The 23,299-nt window shown below is 46.8% G+C and overlaps 1 protein-coding gene across 1 annotated transcript; it reads right to left on the bottom strand.

Annotated features, from left to right (window-relative positions):
• Nucleotides 1-6,233: 6,233 nt before the first annotated feature.
• Nucleotides 6,234-17,361, bottom strand: LOC138799600 (oocyte zinc finger protein XlCOF7.1-like). The gene is made up of 7 exons (XM_069981028.1): nt 17,286-17,361; nt 13,330-13,467; nt 13,035-13,220; nt 12,150-12,270; nt 11,960-12,039; nt 11,739-11,847; nt 6,234-8,186 (listed from the first exon to the last, which is right to left on the bottom strand). The coding sequence occupies exons 2-7, from the start codon at nt 13,429-13,431 to the stop codon at nt 7,471-7,473; spliced, it is 1,314 nt and encodes a 437-aa protein (XP_069837129.1). The 5' UTR covers nt 13,432-13,467; nt 17,286-17,361; the 3' UTR covers nt 6,234-7,470.
• Between the last annotated feature and the right edge of the window lie 5,938 nt (nt 17,362-23,299).

Raw genomic sequence — 23,299 nt, forward strand, 5'->3', positions numbered from 1 at the left:
GCACTGAGGCAGGGACCCGATCGTTTGAATGAGCTGTCAGCTGTATTGCTGAAAGCTCATTCCCTAGATAATGCATTTACATACATAAATAAATAAGTTAACCCCTTAAGGACAGAGAGGATGGAGGTCATGTCGCAATTACAAAGCTCCTGTGCTGCCAGGACAAAAGAAACCCCCCACAAGTGCACTGCACCCCATAAGGAATCTAACAAGGGGTGCAGTGAGCATATGGACCCCACTGGTGACGGGCAAATAAGTGGAACATGTGCCTGTCACCAGGGGGCCATATCCCCGCTGCACCCCTTGTTAGATTCCTTATGGGGTGTAGTTTCCAGAATAGGGTCACTTGTGGGGGGTTTCTACTGTCCTGGCAGTACAGAGGCTTTATTTGGGGGTATTAGGCCAATTATTAGTTTATAAGGTTGAAAATGACAGGTTTCCATCAAATTCAACCTGTGTTGATCCAGAGGAAGGCATAAAACCCTTGTGAGGCAGACGACAGTAGCCTCATCACAGGGAAAAAATTCCTTCCCGACCATAATGGCCATCAAAATAATCCCCGGATCAACGTGACCCCTGAAATAGGAATAAGGGAAGGAAATTAGAAAATGTAGAACTCCAATGACGTGTTGTAAGCCTTGAAGCGATCCTGTATGCAGAGGCCGGGGTGATCAGGACAGGTGTCACACTGGAAAATGGTGTCCTTCCTGATCCCCCTGTTACGCCACATTCTGCACTTCTTCTGGGGTCTCCTGTTTTCCAGTGTGCGGGACGTCACCTGGAAAATGTTGCCCTGGTGTGTTACGGGGTCCTTCATATCCAGAAGCACTGGGTCCGCTCCATGGCTGCTTCCAGCAGTGGGAAGATCAGTTCCCAAACGATCTTCCCACTAACTCCGAGGATGGAAGGGGGGGCATCTGGGGGCTGGATTCGGGTGTCCCTTCCTTCATACACTCTAAGGGTACGTGCACACTGCGGAATGGCAAAGGATAACCCTTTGTGCATTCCGCAGCTGGCACCCGCCGGCAGGCGGATGCAGGTGCGCGTCTCCGCTTGAGTCAGACACCATTCTATGCATAGGTGGATTCCGCCCTCTGTTAAAAGAATGAACGTGTTCATTCTTTGGACGGACGACAGAATCCGCCCGTGCATAGAATGGAGTCTATGACATGGGCGGAGACGCGCACCTGCATCAGTCCGCCGGCGGGTGCCAGCTGCGGAATGCACGAAGAGTTATCCTTCGCCATTCCGCAGTGTGCATGTACCCTAAATCTGTAAGTGTACTCTCAGGTACTTTCACAGAGTTTCTAGAATTTCACGCCATACCGTCATCTCTTATTGGGACGGTACTGGCGGAAAAGACGTGTCTGGGGGGCAGCGTATGCTACGCTACATCCAGACACATCACTGGATGATGAGGATGAGGATGAATGGAGGAAAAAAGGATCCCCCCCATTCATCCTCTCTGGCTGTTTCGGTGTCGGAGGCAATAATAGCGTATGCGTCCGATGCCGAAAACACCCTGGGGGCCATTTTTATACGGGGATTAGTATATGGGGTATGTAAATATGTAATGTAGTGTAGTGTAAAACTTTATTTTATGTAGTGTAGTGTAATGTTGTGTTTTTTACGTTTTCTTTTTTTACAGTAAGAAAAAATATACCTACACCAAGAAAGGAGATGTTGATAAATGCCGCATTTATGTGCGGCACTTATTAGCAGACAGTGGCGGTAGGATATAGGGGGTAAAAACGCCCCTACGCCTAAAAGGAGAAGGTGCTGATCAGCGGCGCACTTGCGTGCGATGCTGATCAGCACTCAGCAGCGTTAGGGCGCATAAAAAGAAAAAAAGAAATTTGAAAAAAAAATCTTTTTAACCCAAAGCAACTGATCAGTGAATAATATACACTGATCAGCAGCTAGGGGGCAGTAGAGTGAAGCTGCTGAAGATTGGCGGAGCCCGCCAAAGCCAGAAGAGCTGAAGATTTCCGAAGTTAGACGATGCAGACCCGACGGAACCCGGAAGTGACTCGACGCAGAGAAGAGGACACCGCGGACCGCCGATCTTCGTTCCGGACGCCGTAATCAGGTGATTGCGCCTTCACTACACACACCTGTTCTGCACCCCTAAGCTACCTAGCTGAGGGGTGCAGAACCCGGGGACATTCTTTTTTTACAGTTTGATCGCCGGCCCATCACGGTGATCAGGGAAACCTTGGGGCGTAAACGTGCATCCATTTGCCTTAAAGCCCACCCTGCGGGGGCGTACATTTACGCCCAATGCCGTTAAGGGGTTAAATAAATATATAAATAAATAAAATAAATATACACATTCCACATCCCTTCTTTACAAATGATCCCCTATAAATAAGGTACACATATTTAGTATCGCCGGGTCCGTAATGACCCCTTCTATTAACGCGTTACATTCATTATCCCGCCCAATTAACGTTGTAAAAAAAAAATAAAAAACTAACCAAAATGACATTTGTTTGTTAATCCTGCCCCTTCAAAAATATAGACAAAAAAGCTATCAAAACGGCACATGTACCCAAAAGGTGTACCGCTAAAAGCATTAGCTTATGCCGCAAAAAAAAAAAAAATCCCTTACATAACTCCATTGGCGAAAAAATAAAAAATACTTCTGCTCTTACAATATGCAAGACACAAACTTGCCATAAACAATAACAAAAGCTATATAAAATGGATATCACTGTAATCGTACCGGCCTGATGAATAACGATAACATGTCATATGTAGCGTATAGGGAACGGCGTAAAAAAAAAAAAAAGATGAAAAACACCTGCTAAATTGTGTGTTTTTTTCATCGTACCACCTCATAAAAAAAATTTATAAATAATGTTTAGGGTGTCACATGTCCCCCAGAATGGTACCGATGGAAACGTCAACTTGTCTTACACAAATATTTTGGCACCGCAAGGCCTCTGTGAAATGCTATAATGGCTTAAGAAAAACTGAAATAAAAAAAGGCGCCAAAATTCATCAGGTCTCTGTCATGTCTGAGTCCCTGTGGTTGAGTCAGGTGACGCACTGTGGCCACATATGGGGGATCTCTAGAAACACTGGACTAAGGGGATAAATATTGAGTTCCATTACTCAGTTAGTATTTGCTGTGTTAGAGGAAAAAAAATTGACTATAGTGGAAAATCTGCCTAAAAAAAAATAATAAAATTTTAATTTCTCCTCCAACTTGCTTAAATTTGTATGAAACACCTAAAGGGTTAATAAACTTATGAAATGTTACTTTGAATACTTTGAGGGGTGCAGTTTTTACAGTGGAGAGATTTATGGGGTAACTAACATAAAGACCCCACAAATCCACTTCAGAACTGAACTGGTCCCTTATAAAATCAGAATTTGAAAAGATTTGAAAGATCGCTGCAAAATTTCAAAGCCCTCTTAACAAAGTCCTGTCAGAATAACTGTAATAGTTAAAAGCATCGCAGAGTTATCACTACATAAAGAGAGACAGGTCAGATTTGAAAAAAAGGCCCCGGGCATTAAGGCCAAAACAGGCTGCAGAGACAAAGGGTTAAGGACCCTGATCACCCAAAACTAATTTGTCTGCTTTCCACAGGACAGGGAACAAACCCGCAGCTCTATTCATTGAAAGAGCTGCAAGCTCTTACCTGTCCTGTGGATAGGGGACAAGTTAGTTTTGGGTGGACAACCTCTCGTTTTGTTTTTCTGTTGTACCAAATACTTCATGCAATAAAATAATTATTTATATAATAATCAAACTGTGATTTTCTGGATTTTTTTTTTCCAGATTCTGTCTCTCACAGTCAAAGGGGAACATGTATCATCCGGCGTACGGATGATTTTCGGCGGAAAGTGGCGATTTGCGTATTATTTTATTCGCAAATGGCCGATTTGCGAATAAAATATTCGCAAATCGGCACTTTCCGCCGAGTACGCCGGGGGGCGGAACGGAGGGCGCGGACTCAGAGTCCGCGCGATTCACCATCCATCGATTCCGCCAAAAGATACGCCGAAAACCTACTCCAGTCTTCAGCTGGCGTAGGTTTTTGGCCGAGCGCACAGTATTTATGTAGAGGCAATCCGCCTCTACATAAATCCCTGTAGCGCTGGAGATGCGGGGACATTTTTAAGTCCGGCGTAAAAAACGCCGGACTTAATAAATGTCCCCACAGTGTACTTATAATTTAAAACTGAAAATTAAAAATTACTGACCTTTCCATTCTTTGTAGGTGGGAAAACTCAAAATCAGCAGTATATGAAATACTTATTTTCCCCACAGTATCAGGTCAGCTATTTTACCCACAGTGTTATGGTGACACCTAGTGGGGTTGATTCACAAATGTACATACGTCTATTACATGAAATATTTGTCATGTCACAGGGACATAGTGTAGCATAAGAGAATTCAAACAGCATCCTTAAAGGAGAAGTCTGGCGGTAATTTTAATTAAAGTATTGTATTGCCCCCCAGAAGTTATACAAATGACCAATATACACTTATTAAAGGGAACCTGTCACCCCCCGTGCCGGGGTGACAGGCTCCCGACCCCCCGTTAGAGCCCCCTATACTCACCTAATCCTGCCGGGTCCCGCTTCTGGATCCGGTCGGGTGACTGAGATCTCAGCCGCTGCAGCCCGGCGCGCGCGCTGAGAGATGAGTCCAACGCTCATAGAGAATGACGGAGCGCTGGACTCTCCTGTCATTCTCTATGGGTGTTGGACTCATCTCTCAGCGCGCGCGCTGGGCTGCAGCGGCTGAGATCTTCATCACCCGACCGGATCCAGAAGCGGGACCCGGCAGGATTAGGTAAGTATAGGGGGCTCTAACGGGGGTCGGGAGCCTGTCACCCCGGCACGGGGGGTGACAGGTTCCCTTTAAGGGAAATGCTTATAAAGTGCTTTTTTCCTTGCACTTACTACTAGGGATGAGCAAACCGCCTGAGGTTCGGGTTCGTGTGAACCTGAACTATCGGGCTTCTGATTCCCACTGCCTGCCGGCTCCGTGGGGAGGGTCGATACAACCTTGAAGACTGCCTGGAAAACTGGGATACAGCCATAGCCATAGGCTGTATACCAGTTTTCTAGGCGTTCCTCAGGCTGTATCCACCCTCTCCACAGAGCGGGCAGACAGCGGGAATCAGAAGCTGAGAGTTCAGGTTCACACAAACCCGAACCTCAGATGGTTCGCTCATCCCTACTTACTATTGCATCAAGGCTTCACTTCCTGGATAAAATGGTGATGTCACTTCCTAGATAAAATGGTGATGTCACGACCCGACTCCCAGAGCTGTGCGGGCTGTGGCTGCTAGAGAGGATTATGGCAGAGGGATGCTCAGTGTCCCTCCGTGTCCCCCTGCCATCATCCTCTCCAGCAGCCACAGCCCGCACAGCTCTGGGAGTCGGATCGTGACATCACCATTTTATCCAGGAAGTGACATCACCATTTTTATCCAGGAAGTGAAGCCTTGATGCAGTAGTAAGTGCAGGGAAAAAAAGCACTTTATAAGCATTTCCCGTACTAATTGTATATTGGTGATTTGTATAAAAATTTTCGCAAGACTTCTCCTTTAATTGTAAATCCTTGTGAAGTCTATTCAGTGAAACATACGCACGTGAGCAACGTTTTAACCCCAGCAGAGTACTTATCACAGGGGCAGGTGGAAATCTTTTGTCAGGGTCTGATCTGCAGATACAGCTGGAAAAAGCACACAGTAGCTCAATTCACTCTCAGGCTAGCCACAATCTCCATCCAGTTGCAGGTGACAGCCTTATAACAGAGCTTCCCCATACAACTGGGTAGATATCAGGACCAGCCAAGGTGTGACGAATGCTGCTGTGCTTCCCCCAGATGTATATACAGATCCTTGGGGTCTAAACACTTGGACCTCAACTGATCAAAACTTTTACAACATGTAAAAAGTTCTGTATAATGACTAGGACGCATCAAAATGAATATAATGACAGAGAGGTTGTCTGTAGCTCATAGAAAAGCAACTTTACAATCTTGAACCATTTAGCCAATACAGACTGTAAAAATCCAGTAAGTTTCTGTAAAGGCAAATGGAGACCAAAGCATTGCTTTAGCACATTTGCCAATATCTATTTCCAGATGCCCATTCCTGATCTATTTAAAGCTACTCTGTACCCACAATCTGCGCCCCCCCCCCCCCCAAAACCGCTTGACAAGGAAAATAAAACACCACTAACATTGTATATTTTATTACCAGACCAAAGACACCGGACCTTTTCACAAAATCTAGATTGTCTATATGTAAAACAAATTATATATTTTATTGACATGGGTATTATTATTTTATTAATATATTTAAATAAACCATATAATTTCTGACCACAAGACGTAGCCGTACAAATACATATTAGAAAAGAACTAGACTCCTAGTATTGGTGCTGAAAATAAGCATAGTATGGCCATAGTATGGAACAATATAAAGTAACTTTGATCTTTAAGAAATTATCCAATTACCCAATATGTGAGGGGGCCAAAGAGGTAATCCGGAGATTAGAAACGGTCCTACATTTTCTGCTCTCCGGCGCTCCACATTCCCCCTCTGTCCGTCTGTGCCCATAACTTCCACAGACAAGAGGGTGGCAGGAGCATGTTGCAGGCACTGTGGGCATTACGTGCAGGTAAAACCAAACCAGCACACAATGTACAATAGCTGCCCATCGGAACATCAGGCAGCTATCGGTCATTGCCCGCAACATGCTGCCATCCACCTCTCGTCTGCTAAAGTTATTGGCACACACAGGCAGAGGGAAAAAGTGGCGCTCCAGAGAGCAGAGAAGGTCCAAAAACTGACCAGTAGTACGTAAAGTATGGAAGAGTCCAGATTTTTCAAGCCATATTGCATATCAGATTACGTAACAGCGACGTTTCGACCCAATAAGCATGCTTGATAAAGGCCAACGGGTTAAACGTTGCTGTTATGTATTCTGACATGCAATACAGCTTTAAGAAACTGACTGAATACTGGATGCTGTTTGACTCTTCCATACTAAGTGCCCATTTTAATGTCAAGTGAATCTTTAAAGGGGACCTGTCATCACCAACAACCTCCTTCTACTGAATATAATCATCAATGATTCATTGCAAAACAGTACTGCATTCCAGAGGACTCATACTTATAACATCATCCTTGACAAAGGGGGAGGCCCCCCCTGAAACGTTGCATGATGACGCACCCCTTGTGTACAGTTGCCTTCAACTAAGTGGTCTACAGATGATGGATAATTCCAGATAATTAGCGAAACTTGATTTTGGTGAAATAGTCTAAATCATTACTAGTATTGCACAAAATGCCCAAATAAATTAGTTAAAATTTACTACCATGGATAACCATCTGAAACACCAGAGAGCCTAGTGTGTAAAATAGTTTTTAAAGTTTGTACATGATCTTATTTTTAAATAAAAAAAACATTTGCCCATTTTGAATGTGAAAATTGTCTCTACTCCATATGAGTTCTTAGATGTCTCTCAAGGAGCCATTTTCTGGTAAAACATCTCCCGCATTCTGAACACGAAAAAGGCTTTTCTCCCGTGTGGGTTATCTGATGTCTCTCAAGATGATGTTTAGCCGTAAAACTTTTTTTACATTCTGAACATGAAAATGGTTTCTTCCCTGAGTGAATTCTCTGATGTTCAACAAGAACCGATTTCCTGGAGAAACATTTTCCACACTCCAAACACGAAAAGGGTCTCTCTCCTGTGTGACTTCTCTGGTGTTCGACAACAGCCGATTTCTTGGTAAAGCATTTTCCACAATCTGAACATGAAAATGGCTTTTCTCCTGTGTGAACTTTGTGATGATCGACAAGAATTGATTTCTTGGTAAAACATTTTCCACATTCCAGACAGGCAAATGGCCTCTCATTTGTGTGCATTCTCATGTGCATGGAAAGGTTGGAGATTGTTTTATAATGTCTCCCGCATTCAGAGCATGTAAATACTTTACCCTCTCTGCAATTTGAAGCTTGCTTTACAGTTTGCGATGGATAAGATTTCCTGTGGTTATATGTGTAAGATGGCGGATCTCTGCTGTGAAGGGCTGGAGATAAGTGTGGGGTAATGGAGCTTTCAGAAGTATGGTGAGGAATATCATTAGGTTCTGCTTCATAATAGAGAAACCCATGATGTTCTTCTGAGAGTTTAGCACAGTCATCTGCTGAAAGAAGAATCAGACTCTAAATACATGTTAGGATTAGAGGATACATTTTATTTTTTGCCTCACAGAAATTATATGACAACAAAGCAAAATGAATACGGAAAAAAAATTATAGGAAAGTCTTAGAATTTTTGCAGTCAAGCGGTTCGTGGCAGGCAGCAGCAGCCAAGTAACATAAAATCATCGGATGCAAGTCCACTGTACAGGACTAGTCAGAGTTTTTTCCACTCCTATAAATCACTAGGGACACTACATAAGGAACATTGGGGAAGATTTATCAAACATGGTGTAAAGTGAAACTGGCTCAGTTGCCCCTAGCAACCAATCAGATTCCACCTTTCATTTTCCAAAGCGTCAGTGAGGAATGAAAAGTGGAATCTGATTGGTTGCTAGGGGCAACTTAGCCAGTTTCACTTTACACCATGTTTGATAAATCTCCCCCATTGTGTACTGTTTTGGGCATTGTTGTATCATCAGAAAGATGTGCTGGACTTAGAGCAAGTTCAGAGGTCGACAACAAGTCTACATTTTTTTTCTATTTTGCTGTACATGTTGTCAAAAAAGTGATATTTAACTACCCTATCAGCCTACAATCCTGTGTCTACTGGAGACGCCCCTCACTAAAGACACGGCTCACTTGTTGCAGAGGTTGTGGGTGGGATGGAGCTACCATTCAGTCTATACACAAAATTTTAGGGGTGTTAGGGTCCCATTAGACTGGCTGATATTAAGGAGCAAGTGAGCGCCGACCTGTCATGTCAGCGCTTGCTTGCTTCTCGTTGGCTGTCTGTGCTATTACACGCACAGACATCGAGCCGCGGATAGGGGGGGCTGGGCGCGGACATTCTATAGATTGTCCAGGTGGCCAATAGGAGATAGCAGTGGTCTCCTGGAAAGGCTGGTAATTGTTTTGTGTAATAGGACCCGTATTGTACCTGTTCATAAGGCTATACTATTAAAATGTGTAGACATTAAAGGAGAAGTCCGGCCAAAATTAATTTTTGATATGTTGTTACTTATGAAAAGTTATACAAATTTCTAATGTACATTAATTATGGGAAATGCACATATACTGCTATTTCCCTTAATTTAGTAGATCAGGAAGTGTTAGAAATATCTCTGAAGAAGTGACGTCACGACCCAGGGTGTAATTCCTATGGAGTGTCCAGCAGGGGGCGCTCTCTATATAGAAGTCTATGGGACTTTATTGTTTCTATGGGTTTCTATGTAATGTAATGTAATGTAATGTAGTGTACAGTGCTTTATTGAATGAATACATCTATGGAATACTTTGGGGAGCAAGTGTCCTTGCTCCCCAAAGTATTGCATAAATGTATTCATTCAATACACAGTAAGCCCGCCGATCCGCCGCATTTCCGCCGAATTTCCGCCGATCCGCCACACGCTGATCCGCCGCATTCCCGCCGATCCGGACCATATACATTGAACTACAGCTCCCATCATCTGCTTCTAGTATGAACAGGTGATGGGAGCTGTAGTTGGGTAAGGGATATCACATGCCGCCGGGCGCAGGGGGAGCCGCTCAGTACACAGCAGCTCTCCCCCCTCCTCCTCCTCCTCCTTCCGTGATAACTTCCGCCTATACCAATGCTGACTCCCTGCCTGGCCGCCGCTCTCCGCTCACATATACCGGCTCCCGGCATCAGCGCGGACACCAGGATGCATCGGGAGCCGGTATGTATGGGGGGGAGAGCGGAGAGCGGCGGCCAGGCAGGGAGTCAGCATTGGTATAGGCGGAAGTTATCACGGAAGGAGGAGGAGGGGGGAGCGCTCCTGTGTACTGAGCGGCTCCCCCCTGCGCCCGGCGGCATGTCATATCCATTACCCAACTACAGCTCCCATCACCTGTTCATACTAGAAGCAGATGATGGGAGCTGTAGTTCAATGTATATGGTCCGGATCGGCGGGAATGCGGCGGATCAGCGTGTGGCGGATCGGCGGGAATGCGGCGGATCGGCGGGCTTACTGTGTATTGAATGTATTGAATGAATACATTTATGCAATACTTTGGGGAGCAAGGACACTTGCTCCCCAAAGTATTCCATAGATGTATTCATTCAATAAAGCACTGTACACTACATTACATTACATAGAAACCCATAGAAACAATAAAGTCCCATAGACTTCTATATAGAGAGCGCCCCCTGCTGGACACTCCATAGGAATTACACCCTGGGTCGTGACGTCACTTCTTCAGAGATATTTCTAACACTTCCTGATCTACTAAATTAAGGGAAATAGCTCTATATGTGCATTTCCCATAATTAATGTACATTAGAAATTTGTATAACTTTTCATAAGTAACAACATATCAAAAATTAATTTTGGCCGGACTTCTCCTTTAAGCTTGACACCCCATAATGTTTGCTCATACTGTACTGTATATACAGTAAAACATGCATTGAGGATACTATACATCCCACTGTCCTTCAAAAGTTGTGTTTTTAATGCTGTGTTGGAGTTCGGTTCCGCACACTCGGATGCTCCACTGCTCTTTCTAGGAGACTCTGTCATAGATGACGTAGTTGACAAACTGTTTCTGATGCCCTCTGGCTCATACTCTGCACTTACACCCCATGTTCAGTGAGACAAACTTACTACTCTGCATTCTCTCCACTCAGTCCTGCCTATGGCTGCATCAATGCCACCCCAGGGTATGGCTCCATAGCCAGCACTTCTGCCACCCTAACCCTCACTGGTTAAATGTATTAGATGTCTCAGGGATGCAGGCAACTGTGGAATTTCAGGGTCACTGTCGTGTTGTTTTTTTATTTTTTTTGCAGAAATCAATAGTCCAGGTGATTTTAAGAAACTTTGTAATTGGGTTTATTAGGCAAATATGCCATTATCTGCATTCAAAAAGACTTTCCCAGGTCCCCCCCTCTCCCTCCTCTGTCTTATCCACTGCTCATGATCAGGAAATGGCGTCTTGTTTACATCAGACGTGCCCCTGTCTGTTCTATGGGGAGGGAAGGGGGGGAGGAGGAAGATTGTTCTCTGCTCTCTCCTGCCGACTAAAGGATTACACAGCGGACCTGTGTTAAAGCCGGTATTCAGAGGTCAGAAGTCAAAAAAATTTTAAAAATTAAACGACAGTGACACTTTAATAACAGTCCTGGTATTCCTCAGCTGGCGTGCGATACTATAAAGGAATATCTTAGGGGATACTTTATATAGCAAATTGCGTTACACCCATGGTCTGACCCACAGTATAAGCTATCAGCATCTGAGCAGTTGACACCCAGCACCCCAACAATCTGCTATTTACCTGAGCTTCAGCACCTACAAAACATAGTGAACAGAGCAAGAAGACGGCATTTATTATTATTATTATAATGGACATGCTGAGTCACAGTGGCTCGGTTCCTCTTAAAATGTAATGGCAATTCTGTGGCATTGGCAAATAGTAGATCAGCAGGATGCTGCATGTCCAACCCCTGGCACAGGATGAATGCAGTGCACCTACTCCTGTGGGATGCGGCATAGCAGGTGCTACAGTGGGTTTAGTGACCTTGACGGATGACTACTCACCAAAATTGGTACCTATGTGGGTTTCTTCATCCTTACACTGTTGGTTTCCATTTATATACATGTCATCTTCTTTTATAACTTCAACTTTAATATCAATGAGATCTTCATGCTGAATAAATATGTTTAACAAATTAGAAACAAATGAGAAGACCGCTGGAGAGGTCTCACACCCATATTGGACATTACATCAGTATATTGTACTGACATTAACTTTCATCTACCTGCTGATTTAGTCGGGAATAGTTCTCTTCTGGAAAATCCGATGAATGATGAGCTGAGAAATTGTTCTTACTGGAATCATCTATATGAGGAGATACACACAGGTCCTGAAATCATCATGTGAGATGGCTGAACTTATACAGCTTTTTAAACTGACCTCTCCCTTTACAGCCAAAGAAAGTCCCATCTTACCCAGTGATGTGAAGGGTTGACTTTCCATCATGATGTCCTTGTACAGATATTTATGTCCTTCTAAATACTCCCACTCCTCCATGGAGAAATGTACAGTGACGTCCTGACACCTTACAGGAACCTGATATACACAATGATACAGTCATCATTCCGTACAGACACTATTTTTTTTTCTAAGAAGCTTTTTGTCAGGGTGATACTTGCCGTGGGATGGGTTTGTTAAACACACAAATTATTTCAGAATATCATACTCATTGCTCATACTAGTGATGTCAAACACCAATAGCATTTAGTTACCATATACAAAGTCTACATAACCCTTTTAAGCCAGAACAGACTCCAGGAGTATTTCAGACCTTACAGCGAATGTACCATCAGGTGCATTGTTTGACGTTTTTTACATGAATCGACTGACGCCGGGATGCCGTTGCCGCTGTCCTTTTTTGAACCGTGGCCCGGTTCCCGTTCATGGCGCTGATCTTTTTCTGGCCAGTAAAAGACCAGCAGCATGCATGGGAACCGGGGCGCGGTTCAAAAAAAGGAGCGCGGCGCCGGCATTCCCGTGGCAGCCCGGTCTACTCATGTGAAAAAAAACTTAATATGATGTACCTGATGGTACTTTTGCTTTAATATATAGACTCCTGATAAGACTCCAAAATGTAGACCCCAGATCAGACCACTTTAGTAATTTACTTCTCTCTCTGGCGGTTCCTCTTTGAGTCAGGGGGCTCCACCACTAAAAGCAATGCCCTCCCCACAAATCTCTTTATAGGACAGATTTCTACCAGGATTAACTTTAAAAACAGAGACAATCTCAGCAAATACAGTATTGTTGGCACCTATGTCTTTAGATAGCTCCCTTCACAATGTCCCAGTAGCGCTCACCTCTCCAGTCAGCAGCTGGATAATCTTGTTAGTAAGGTCTAGGATGTTCTGGTGATTGTTCTTCTCATTGATCACTAAGTGACATGGTGACTGCATAAAGAGGCTCTGTTCCCATCCTTCTGACACATAGGGATGACTTGTAGAAGTCACACAGTCGCCAGATGTCTTCTTCACTACTACATAATCCTGTGTATGGAGACAAACACATATATAGTATAATGACAATATATACAGTCCCAGAATCATTCACCACTCCATTTATCAATACATATATGATGTTACCTAATTCTCTTACCTCACCAGTCAGCAAACTGATAATCTCCAGAGTGAGATTTAATATGTTCTCAGTCATTGTGTTCCTTATGTTATCCAGCCGACTGGTCAAGGAAAGGACCATTGTCTTGTAAACCGGGAGTCCTCTTTGAAGATGGTCCTGTGCAGCAAGAACATGTATGGGGAGAAAATTAGAAATCATATAAATCACACCAGTTTATTTTCTGAATATACACAGCTAAAAATGCCGCCCCACACATTACAGTCCTGTCACCAAGCCTTTAGATAACTGAACAGCATACCTACCAACTTTTTGAACGGCCAAAGAGGGACACGTGGTTGGCTGTGGGAAAATTTTAGACATTTCTATACTTTTTCACACATACAGGATCTGCTGCAGATTGATGCATTTAGTTACATTATTATCTGCAAATTTGCAGCAGATCCTGTTTGCTGTTTGCGTGAATGTATTCGTAGCTCCCATTCACATCTGTAATTACGGACCCATAACCCACAACTTGCATTTGTATGGACCCAATGATTCAAATAGGTGACACGGACCGAGCAATGGCTTAATTGTTTGCACAGATTGTGGCCGCAAAACAGATCTGTGACACCTATACAGGGCTCCAGACTAAAAAATTTACCTAGGAGCCATTGGCTCCTAACCTGAAAAATTTAGGCGCCAAATAGAATATTTGGTCGCCAACATTTTAAACCATGTAAAATTAATGTTATGTTACATGGGACTTACTGTGTGCAGAGGCCACGGCAGCCTCCTCCTCCTTTAGATCCTTTCTTTTCTTAGTTTGAAAATGTTCAACATGGAAACTTGCAACTTGACAACCATATACAGTCTGACAACCATATACAGTCTGACTCAGTACTTCAGCCTCACTTGGCTAGCCTTTTAATGAGGCTTACTCTTCTGAACTTGAACTTAAAGGGAACCTGTCACCCCCGGTGACGGCGTGACAGGCTCCCAACCCCCCTATACTCACCTCATCGCGCCGGGTCCCGCTTCTGAAGATGGTCGGCTCACGGAGATCTCAGCCGCTGCAGCCCGGCGTGCGCTGAGAGATGAGTCCAACGCTCATAGAGAATGACGGGAGAGTCCAGCGCTCCTTCATTCTCTATGAGTGTTGGACTCATCTCTCGTTTGCGCGCCGGGCTGCAGCGGCTGAGATCTCCGTGACCTGACCACCTCCAGAAGTGGGACCCGGTGCGATGAGGCGAGTATAGGGGGTTCTAACGGGGGGTTGGGAGCCTGTCACCCCGTCACCGGGGGTGACAGGTTCCCTTTAAAAGCTTGCAACAGTCTATACATACTGAGCTAGACTTATGACTGCAGCCATAGTGACCCCCCACAAGGTGTATATAGATAGATATATCTCTCACCTAGTGACTAATGCAAGTGACCCCCTACAATACAGACACCTGAGGGGCCCTGATAATAATAATTGTGCATATATCTATCTCCCAGTGTCTGCAGCCAGTTTGCCCTACACTTATAGATGGCCCCCTCCCCCCATTATAGATGCCCCCTCCTCCCCCCCATTATAGATGACCCCCTCTACCCCCATTATAGATGCCCCCTCCTCCCCCCCATTATAGATGCCCCCTCTCCCCCCCATTATAGATGCCCCCTCTTCTCCCCCCCTTATAGATACCCCCTCTTCTCCCCCCCTTATAGATACCCCCTCCCCTTATAGATGACCCCCTCCTCCCCCCATTATAGATGCCCCCTCCTCCCCCCATTATAGATGCCCCCTCCTCCCCCCCATTATAGATGCCCTCTTCTCCCCCCCTTATAGATACCCCCTCCTCCCCCCCCATTATAGATGCCCCCTCCTCCCCCCCCCATTATAGATGCCCCCTCTCCCCCCCATTATAGATGCCCCCTCTTCTCCCCCCCTTATAGATACCCCCTCCCCTTATAGATGACCCCCTCCTCCCCCCATTATAGATGCCCCCTCCTCCCCCCCATTATAGATGCCCCCTCCTCCCCCCCATTATAGATGCCCCCTCTTCTCCCCCCCATTATAGATGCCCCCTCTTCTCCCCCCCTTATAGATACCCCCTCCCCTTATAGCTAGCCCCCTCTCCCCCCCTTGAAGATGGCCCCCCCTCTCCCCCCATTATATATGCCCCCCCTTCTCTTCCCCCCATTATAGATGCCCCCCCCCTTCCTCCTCTATGCTAAGCAGTATTTAAAAAACAAACAAACACACAAACTCACCTGACAACCCGCTCCCCCGGCGATCCTCTTCTTCTTCAGGCGCTGTCCCCGGCTGATGCGCGGCTGCCGGGGGTGTCCCGTCCTATCCCCGGCAGCGCGGCGCGTCAGTGAGCTCCCTGTACGCCGGGGCTGTGACTTCTGATACAGGAAGCGTCTCTGACGTGCGCTTCCTGTGCCGGAAGTCAGGGCCCCAGGCAGCTCACTGATGCGCCGCGCTGCCGGGGATAGGACGGGACACCCCCGGCAGCCGCGCATCTTAAAGAGACAGCGCGCCGCCGCCGGGGCCAGTCGCAAATGGCGCCCAGATTAATAAATCTGGGCGCCATTTGCAAAATATCAGTCGCATTGGCGACCATTTTGGTCGCCATCTGGAGCCCTGCTATAGATGTGTGTATGGAACCATATGAACTGCATGTGTGAAATGATGTGCCATAATGTCACATGATCGTCTGAATATAACAATTTTAAGGGCTGATTCACACGATCCCTGCCGTGATCCAGAAGAGAATCGCGGTACGGATCCCTTAGTCGGAGACTACCCACCACGGATTCCCCCCCCCCCCCCCCCCCGCTCTCCTGTCATCTCTGCAGCTGGGGGGGAGGTGGCGATCTGCACTGTCCTATTTATTCACCGTACGGATCACGTGAATGGCTGCATTCACTTCAATGGTCCCTAAAATTGTCCGCGGTTGCGAACCCACAACCACAGATATTTTACGTAACGTATGAATGCAGCCTTAGGATCTATTGTGCACCACATAATAGAATAATGTGCAAGTTTGGGTTTATTATGCAGTAAGAAACCAGTTTGTTGATGCAGATCTAATTCCTAGGTCAAAAAGAAGGACATGTAAGGGGCAAAGAGGGATAGAGGGACGTGGTGAGGTATGGAAGTGTTTTATAAAAAAAAAAAAAAAAAAAAAAAAAAAAAAAAAAGAGCATCACTGTCATTTGAAGTAACTTCAAATATTACTGATCTCTCTCCTGCGACCCACTGTGATCCTGAGATACAGGTAGGGGAAGTGTGTGACAGCGCACATCTCTCCCCAACTACCAATCAAATGCAACCTGTTTGTTCCTATAAGGAATTTTGACAATTGAGAAGACACCTACTGCCCATTAGAATCAACAGAGCCAAATCACAGAGGAGAGATTGTCACACTAGGGACGGCCAGGTCTGCCTGCTTGGCAGAAGGTGTAGCTGCTTAGAAGATGCATAAGCGCTCACCCTGCCGGGACCGGACGGCGGGTGAGCGCTCGTGCATGGGACGGGGCGGCTGGCTTACATCAGGGGCAGCATGTTAGAAGATAAATGAGCGCTCACCCCACTGGGACCGGGCGGCGGATGAGCGCTCGTGCACAGAACCGGGCGGCGGCCTCAGGTCAGGGGAATCAAGTTGGGGGGTGGCGCAGGGGCGCTCACACCACCGGGACAGGAGGAGGGTGAGCGCTCCTGCATGAGACCAGGCAGGGTGAGCGCTCCTGCATGAGACTGGGCAGGGGAGAGACGGGCGGCTAGTTGGGGTGAGCGTCAGATAAGGAGCCCTCACCCCACTGCAGCAGCTGTAATAGGACCGGACAGAGAGAGGGGGGACGTCACATTTTTTTTGAGGAAGTAAGCCTGCCTGATTGAGGGAAATAGCACTATATGTGCATTTCCCATAATTAGTGTATATTAGAGATTTGTATAACTTTCTTTATTTAATAATATATTTAAAAATACATTTTGCCTGGAGTACCCCTTTAACAGCAGCGGTTATAGCAGCCTCGGTTGTCACAGCTGTGCTGCAGTTGCTGCAGTGGTTATACCAGCCTCGGTTGTCACAGCTGTGCTGCAGTTGCTGCAGTGGTTATACCAGCCTCGGTTGTCACAGCTGTGCTGCAGTTGCTGCAGTGGTTATACCAGCCTCGGTTGTCACAGCTGTGCTGCAGCTTTTGCAGTGGTTATACCAGCCTCGGTTGTCACAGCTGTGCCGCAGCTGCTGCAGAGGTAATAGCAGCCTCGGTTGTCACGGCTGTGCTGCAGTGGTTATAGCAGTCTCGGTTGTCACGGCTGTGCTGCAGTGGTTATAGCAGTCTCGGTTGTCACGGCTGTGCCGCAGCTGCTGCAGAGGAAATAGCAGCCTCGGTTGTCACGGCTGTGCTGCAGCTTTTGCAGTGGTTATAGCAGCCTCGGTTGTCACGGCTGTGCTGCAGTGGTTATAGCAGCCTCGGTTGTCACGGCTGTGCTGCAGCTTTTGCAGTGGTTATAGCAGTCTCGGTTGTCACGGCTGTGCTGCAGTGGTTATAGCAGCCTCGGTTGTCACGGCTGTGCCGCAGCTGCTGCAGAGGAAATAGCAGCCTCGGTTGTCACGGCTGTGCTGCAGCTTTTGCAGTGGTTATAGCAGCCTCGGTTGTCACGGCTGTGCTGCAGTGGTTATAGCAGCCTCGGTTGTCACGGCTGTGCTGCAGCTTTTGCAGTGGTTATAGCAGTCTCGGTTGTCACGGCTGTGCTGCAGTGGTTATAGCAGCCTCGGTTGTCACGGCTGTGCTGCAGCTTTTGCAGTGGTTATAGCAGCCTCGGTTGGCACGGCTGTGCTGCAGTGGTTATAGCAGCCCGGGTTGGCACGGCTGTGCTGCAGTGGTTATAGCAGTCTCGGTTGTCACGGCTGTGCTGCAGTGGTTATAGCAGCCCCGGTTGGCACGGCTGTGCTGCAGTGGTTATAGCAGCCCGGGTTGGCACGGCTGTGCTGCAGTGGTTATAGCAGCCCGGGTTGGCACGGCTGTGCTGCAGTGGTTATAGCAGTCTCGGTTGTCACGGCTGTGCTGCAGTGGTTATAGCAGCCCCGGTTGGCACGGCTGTGCTGCAGTGGTTATAGCAGCCCCGGTTGGCACGACTGTGCTGCAGCTGCTCCTATTGCACACACTGCGTAGCAGAGCTGTGTGTGTCCGGTGATGCCCATTACTCCTGTACCCCCCTCTACACTCTATATATCATTCCTGGAATAAATCGCGCACACAAAGCAGTGCAGCACACAGGACATAACACAGGTAACGTTACACACATCACAGTCTGAACACTACCTGATCATGTGGCTCCAAGACTCTGCCCAAATGTGATCACATGACCATGACATCACCACAGGTCCTGCAGCCACTGCTCTAGCCCCTCTATACACAAAGCACTGTCACGCCCCCTCATGTGACTGATCACATGATCATTGCAGGTCCTGCAGCTACAACTCACATGTCATGTTTTCTGTCATAACATTTACCTTTACATACAGGGGATTGTATCTAATTTATATTCCCTAAGGATTGGAAGCACCTAGTCACCCAGCAACAGCTAGTAGCCTAAGTGGCAGCATTCACTACTGCTCATTACTGTGAAGAACATTATATATATATATATATATATATATATATATATATATATACATACACTCACCGGCCACTTTATTAGGTACACCATGCTAGTAACGGGTTGGACCCCTTTTGCCTTCAGAACTGCCTCAATTCTTGGTGGCATAGATACAACAAGGTGCTGGAAGCTTCCTCAGAGATTTTGGTCCATATTGACATGATGGCATCACACAGTTGCCGCAGATTTGTCGGCTGCACATCCATGATGCGAATCTCCCGTTCCACCACATCCCAAAGATGCTCTATTGGATTGAGATCTGGTGACTGTGGAGGCCATTTGAGTACAGTGAACTCATTGTCATGTTCAAGAAACCAGTCTGAGATGATTCTAGCTTTATGACATGGCGCATTATCCTGCTGAAAGTGGCCATCAGATGTTGGGTACATTGTGGTCATAAAGGGATGGACATGGTCAGCAACAATACTCAGGTAGGCTGTGGCGTTGCAACAATGCTCAATTGGTACCAAGGGGCCCAAAGAGTGCCAAGAAAATATTCCCCACACCATGACACCACCACCACCAGCCTGAACCGTTGATACAAGGCAGGATGGATCCATGCTTTCATCTTGTTGACGCCAAATTCTGACCCTACCATCCGAATGTCGCAGCAGAAATCGAGACTCATCAGACCAGGCAACGTTTTTCCAATCTTCTACTGTCCAATTTCGATGAGCTTGTGCAAATTGTAGCCTCAGTTTCCTGTTCTTAGCTGAAAGGAGTGGCCCCCGGTGTGGTCTTCTGCTGCTGTAGCCCATCTGCCTCAAAGTTGGACGTACTGTGCGTTCAGAGATACTCTTCTGCCTACCTTGTTGTAACGGTTGGCTATTTGAGTCACTGTTGCCTTTCTATCAGCTCGAACCAGTCTGCCCATTCTCCTCTGACCTCTGGCATCAACAAGGCATTTCCGCCCACAGAACTGCCGCTCACTGGATGTTTTTTCTTTTTCGGACCGTTCTCTGTAAACCCTAGAGATGGTTGTGCGTGAAAATCCCAGTAGATCAGCAGTTTCTGAAATACTCAGACCAGCCCTTCTGGCACCAACAACCATGCCACGTTCAAAGGCACTCAAATCACCTTTCTTCCCCATACTGATGCTCGGTTTGAACTGCAGAAGATTGTCTTGACCATGTCTACATGCCTAAATGCACTGAGTTGCCGCCATGTGATTGGCTGATTAGAAATTAAGTGGTAACGTGCAGTTGGACAGGTGTACCTAATAAAGTGGCCGGTGAGTATATATATATATATATATATATATATATATATATATATATATATATATATATATATATATATATGAAGCGCCAGGCTATGCTTCTCTTAACAAAACAAAGTAGCTTATATACAGATAGTTGTCATTGAAAGGGAAGATGGCCATGTACTTAAAGGGGTTATCCAGGATTTGAAAACATGGCTGTTTTCTACTAGAAACAGCAACACTCTTGTCCTCAGAAGAGATAAGCGAACCTCCAGCACGCTTGGGTTTGTCTGAACCTAAACGCTCTGCATTTGATTACTGGTGACTGAAAAAGTTGGATGTAGTGCGACCACAGCATCTATAGGGAGAATTCTCTGTCCATTTACCATAGGGGCAAGGTGGGAGAGTAAAATAAAGTGTAAAAGTAGAGAAAATACACACACACAAAATAAAGTGAAATAAACACATTAAGGCTACAAACCCACTTGGCGGGTCTGCAGCGAGTCCCCTCGCTGCGTATTTGCAGCGAGACTCGCTGCAGATCCCGGCCCTATACTTTTAATGGCAGACAAACACGCAGCAGGGATGTACATCCCTGCTGCGTGTTTGTCTGCAGCCCACCCCATTAACCCCCCGGCCACCGGAGCTGATACTTCACCTGATCCCGGCTCCGGCGGTTCCCGATGTCTTCAGCAAGCCGGAGCGGGGACCAGGTGAAGTATATGCTCCAGCCAGCCGCCCGCAGCCCCTTTAACACCTCCCGCAGCCCCGGCCGCCCGATCGCCCCCCCCCCCCCCCGCAGCAGCGATCGCACGCCCCCCCCCCAATTGCCCCCCCGCAGCACCGATCGCACTCCCCCCCCCAATCGCCTCCCCTGCAGCCCCGGCCGCCCGATCGCCCCCTGCAGGGGGCTGCAGGGGGGCGATCGGTGCTGCCGGGGGGGGGCGATCGAGCGTCCGGGGCTGCAGGGGGGGGGGGGCGATTGGGGGGGGGGGCGCGCAAGCGATCGGTGCTGCGGGGGGCGATCGGGCGGCTGGGGCTGCGGGAGGTGTTAAAGGGGCTGCGGGCGGCTGGCTGGAGCATATACTTCACCTGGTCCCCGCTCCGGCTTGCTGAAGACATCGGGAACCGCCGGATCAGGTGAAGTATCCCTGCTGCGTGTTTGTCTGCCATTAAAAGTATAGGGCCGGGATCTGCAGCGAGTCTCGCTGCAAATACGCAGCAAGGGGACTCGCTGCAGACCCGCCAAGTGGGTTTGTAGCCTAAATGCCTGAGGCCTAGTTAGTGAAGTATATTGGGATTGGTATATAGTGAAGTATATTAGTATTGGACATTACAACAGTGATGCGCTTCTCAAGGAGAAACCAAACCCCTTAGGTAGACAGAATTCTTTTCCTTCTTCTGTTGGAAACTCATACAATTACAATAGCGGCATCACCACAGTAACAGTTGTAAATGCTGCTTAGAGTCTATTATAGAATACAATTTTTTTTTTTTTTAAACATGGGTTTGGGTGCTGCAAAAAAAAACCTTACTCACCTGTCCTGATCTCCCACCGCTGCCCTTCCGACAGCTCTTGTGGTTTCCTCATCCTGTTGCCTATGACGTTCATGCAAGAACTTTGCAGTCAAAGAAGCACTGGCTGAAGCAGGTAGTTTCTACACAAATGGGACACCATAGGGAACAGGAAAAATTGGAGATCATGAGGGACCAAGTAATGTATACAGCACCAGCTGGGGATATCGGCAGGTAAGTATGGTATATTTTTTTTATTTTTTATCACCTAGATTCATTCATTAAAAAACTCCTGGAAAACCCCTGTAATACTGGCAAATTATAAAACCATGGATCTGTATTTTCCCTATAGAAAGCATCTCATAGACATCAATAGTGGCTGAACGATTCAATTAAAGGGGTAGTCTGGTGTAAAATATTTTTCACTAAATAACACACATTACAAAGTTATACAACATTTCAATGTGTGTTATTTAAGTGAATGACCCCTTTCCCCCATGTCCCCCGATTGGCTGAGCATAACAGCCTCAGATGTCTTCTGTTATGCTAAGCCAATGGCGGCTAAGCAGCTGATGAGGGGGGCCGGCATGAGGGGGGCCGGCATGAGGGAGGGCAGCCAGGCCGGCCTCCTGAAGATGACAATCGACAGTGATTCCGTGAGTATTCTGTATCACACTTCCGGGTTTACAGTCAGAGGAGGGGGGGGGGGGGAGGGTGTGACATAGGGAAGGGGGCCATTCACTTAAATAACACATTACACTGTTGTATAACTTTGTAATGTGTGTTATTTAGTGAAAAAATGTTTTACACCGCACTACCCCTTTAACTCTGTTCTCTGCACTGTCATTTGGGAGGGTTAATCACAGTGAGGTCACCAGCAACTTGACCTCAGATTAACCCTCACAGCATTACAGAATGTAGAGACAACTGGCCAGGGTGACCGTTTATACAAGCCGTCTCGTAAGGGAGAGTGAGTGAACAGCTCACAAACAGTTTTCTGTGTCTTTAGCAAAAGGCAGCCAGCACAGAACTGAGGGAAGGAGACTGAAAATATAATGGAACAAATTGAAAGTATGGAACAAATTGTTAGCCTCCAAAAGAGGGGATGACTCAACATAAATCATACCTAACCAGATAACCGCTTTAATGGAGGAAATATTACACTTACACCATGATACCATCAGTTATCAATTAGAGGGTGTTCTCAGTTCGTACACCCACAAGAAGACACTGTAGTAAGAATTTAAAGAAGAAGTCCCATGGAAGGACAAAAACTGCAGGCAGGCTGGTGGGGGCAGGAAAATAGTAAAGATCTAAACTCAACCGTCCTCGTGCCATTAGTGCGCCGCTCCCAGGTCCTCTATTTGCAGCAGCTGGCTGTTAGCTTCGGCTGGAAACTGGGCACGTCACGCACCCGGCTTTACCAGCTGAAAAGTCACGGCCCAGCTGGGCAATCGCCCGCTCAGCCAGTCAGGGACTGGGGCGGTGTTCTGTCCCGTCACGGCTTGTCTGAGTGGGCAATCACTTACCCGGGGTCGTAATGTTGCAGCGAGCAGAGCTGCAAGGGGCCGGCTAATGTGAACGGCACCCGGGAGGCGCAGTGGCAGGAGAGTTCAGTTCTTTATTATTTTCCTGTC

The sequence above is a fragment of the Dendropsophus ebraccatus genome, chromosome 8, assembly GCF_027789765.1.
Source record: "Dendropsophus ebraccatus isolate aDenEbr1 chromosome 8, aDenEbr1.pat, whole genome shotgun sequence".
Taxonomy (NCBI): Eukaryota; Metazoa; Chordata; class Amphibia; order Anura; family Hylidae; genus Dendropsophus; species Dendropsophus ebraccatus.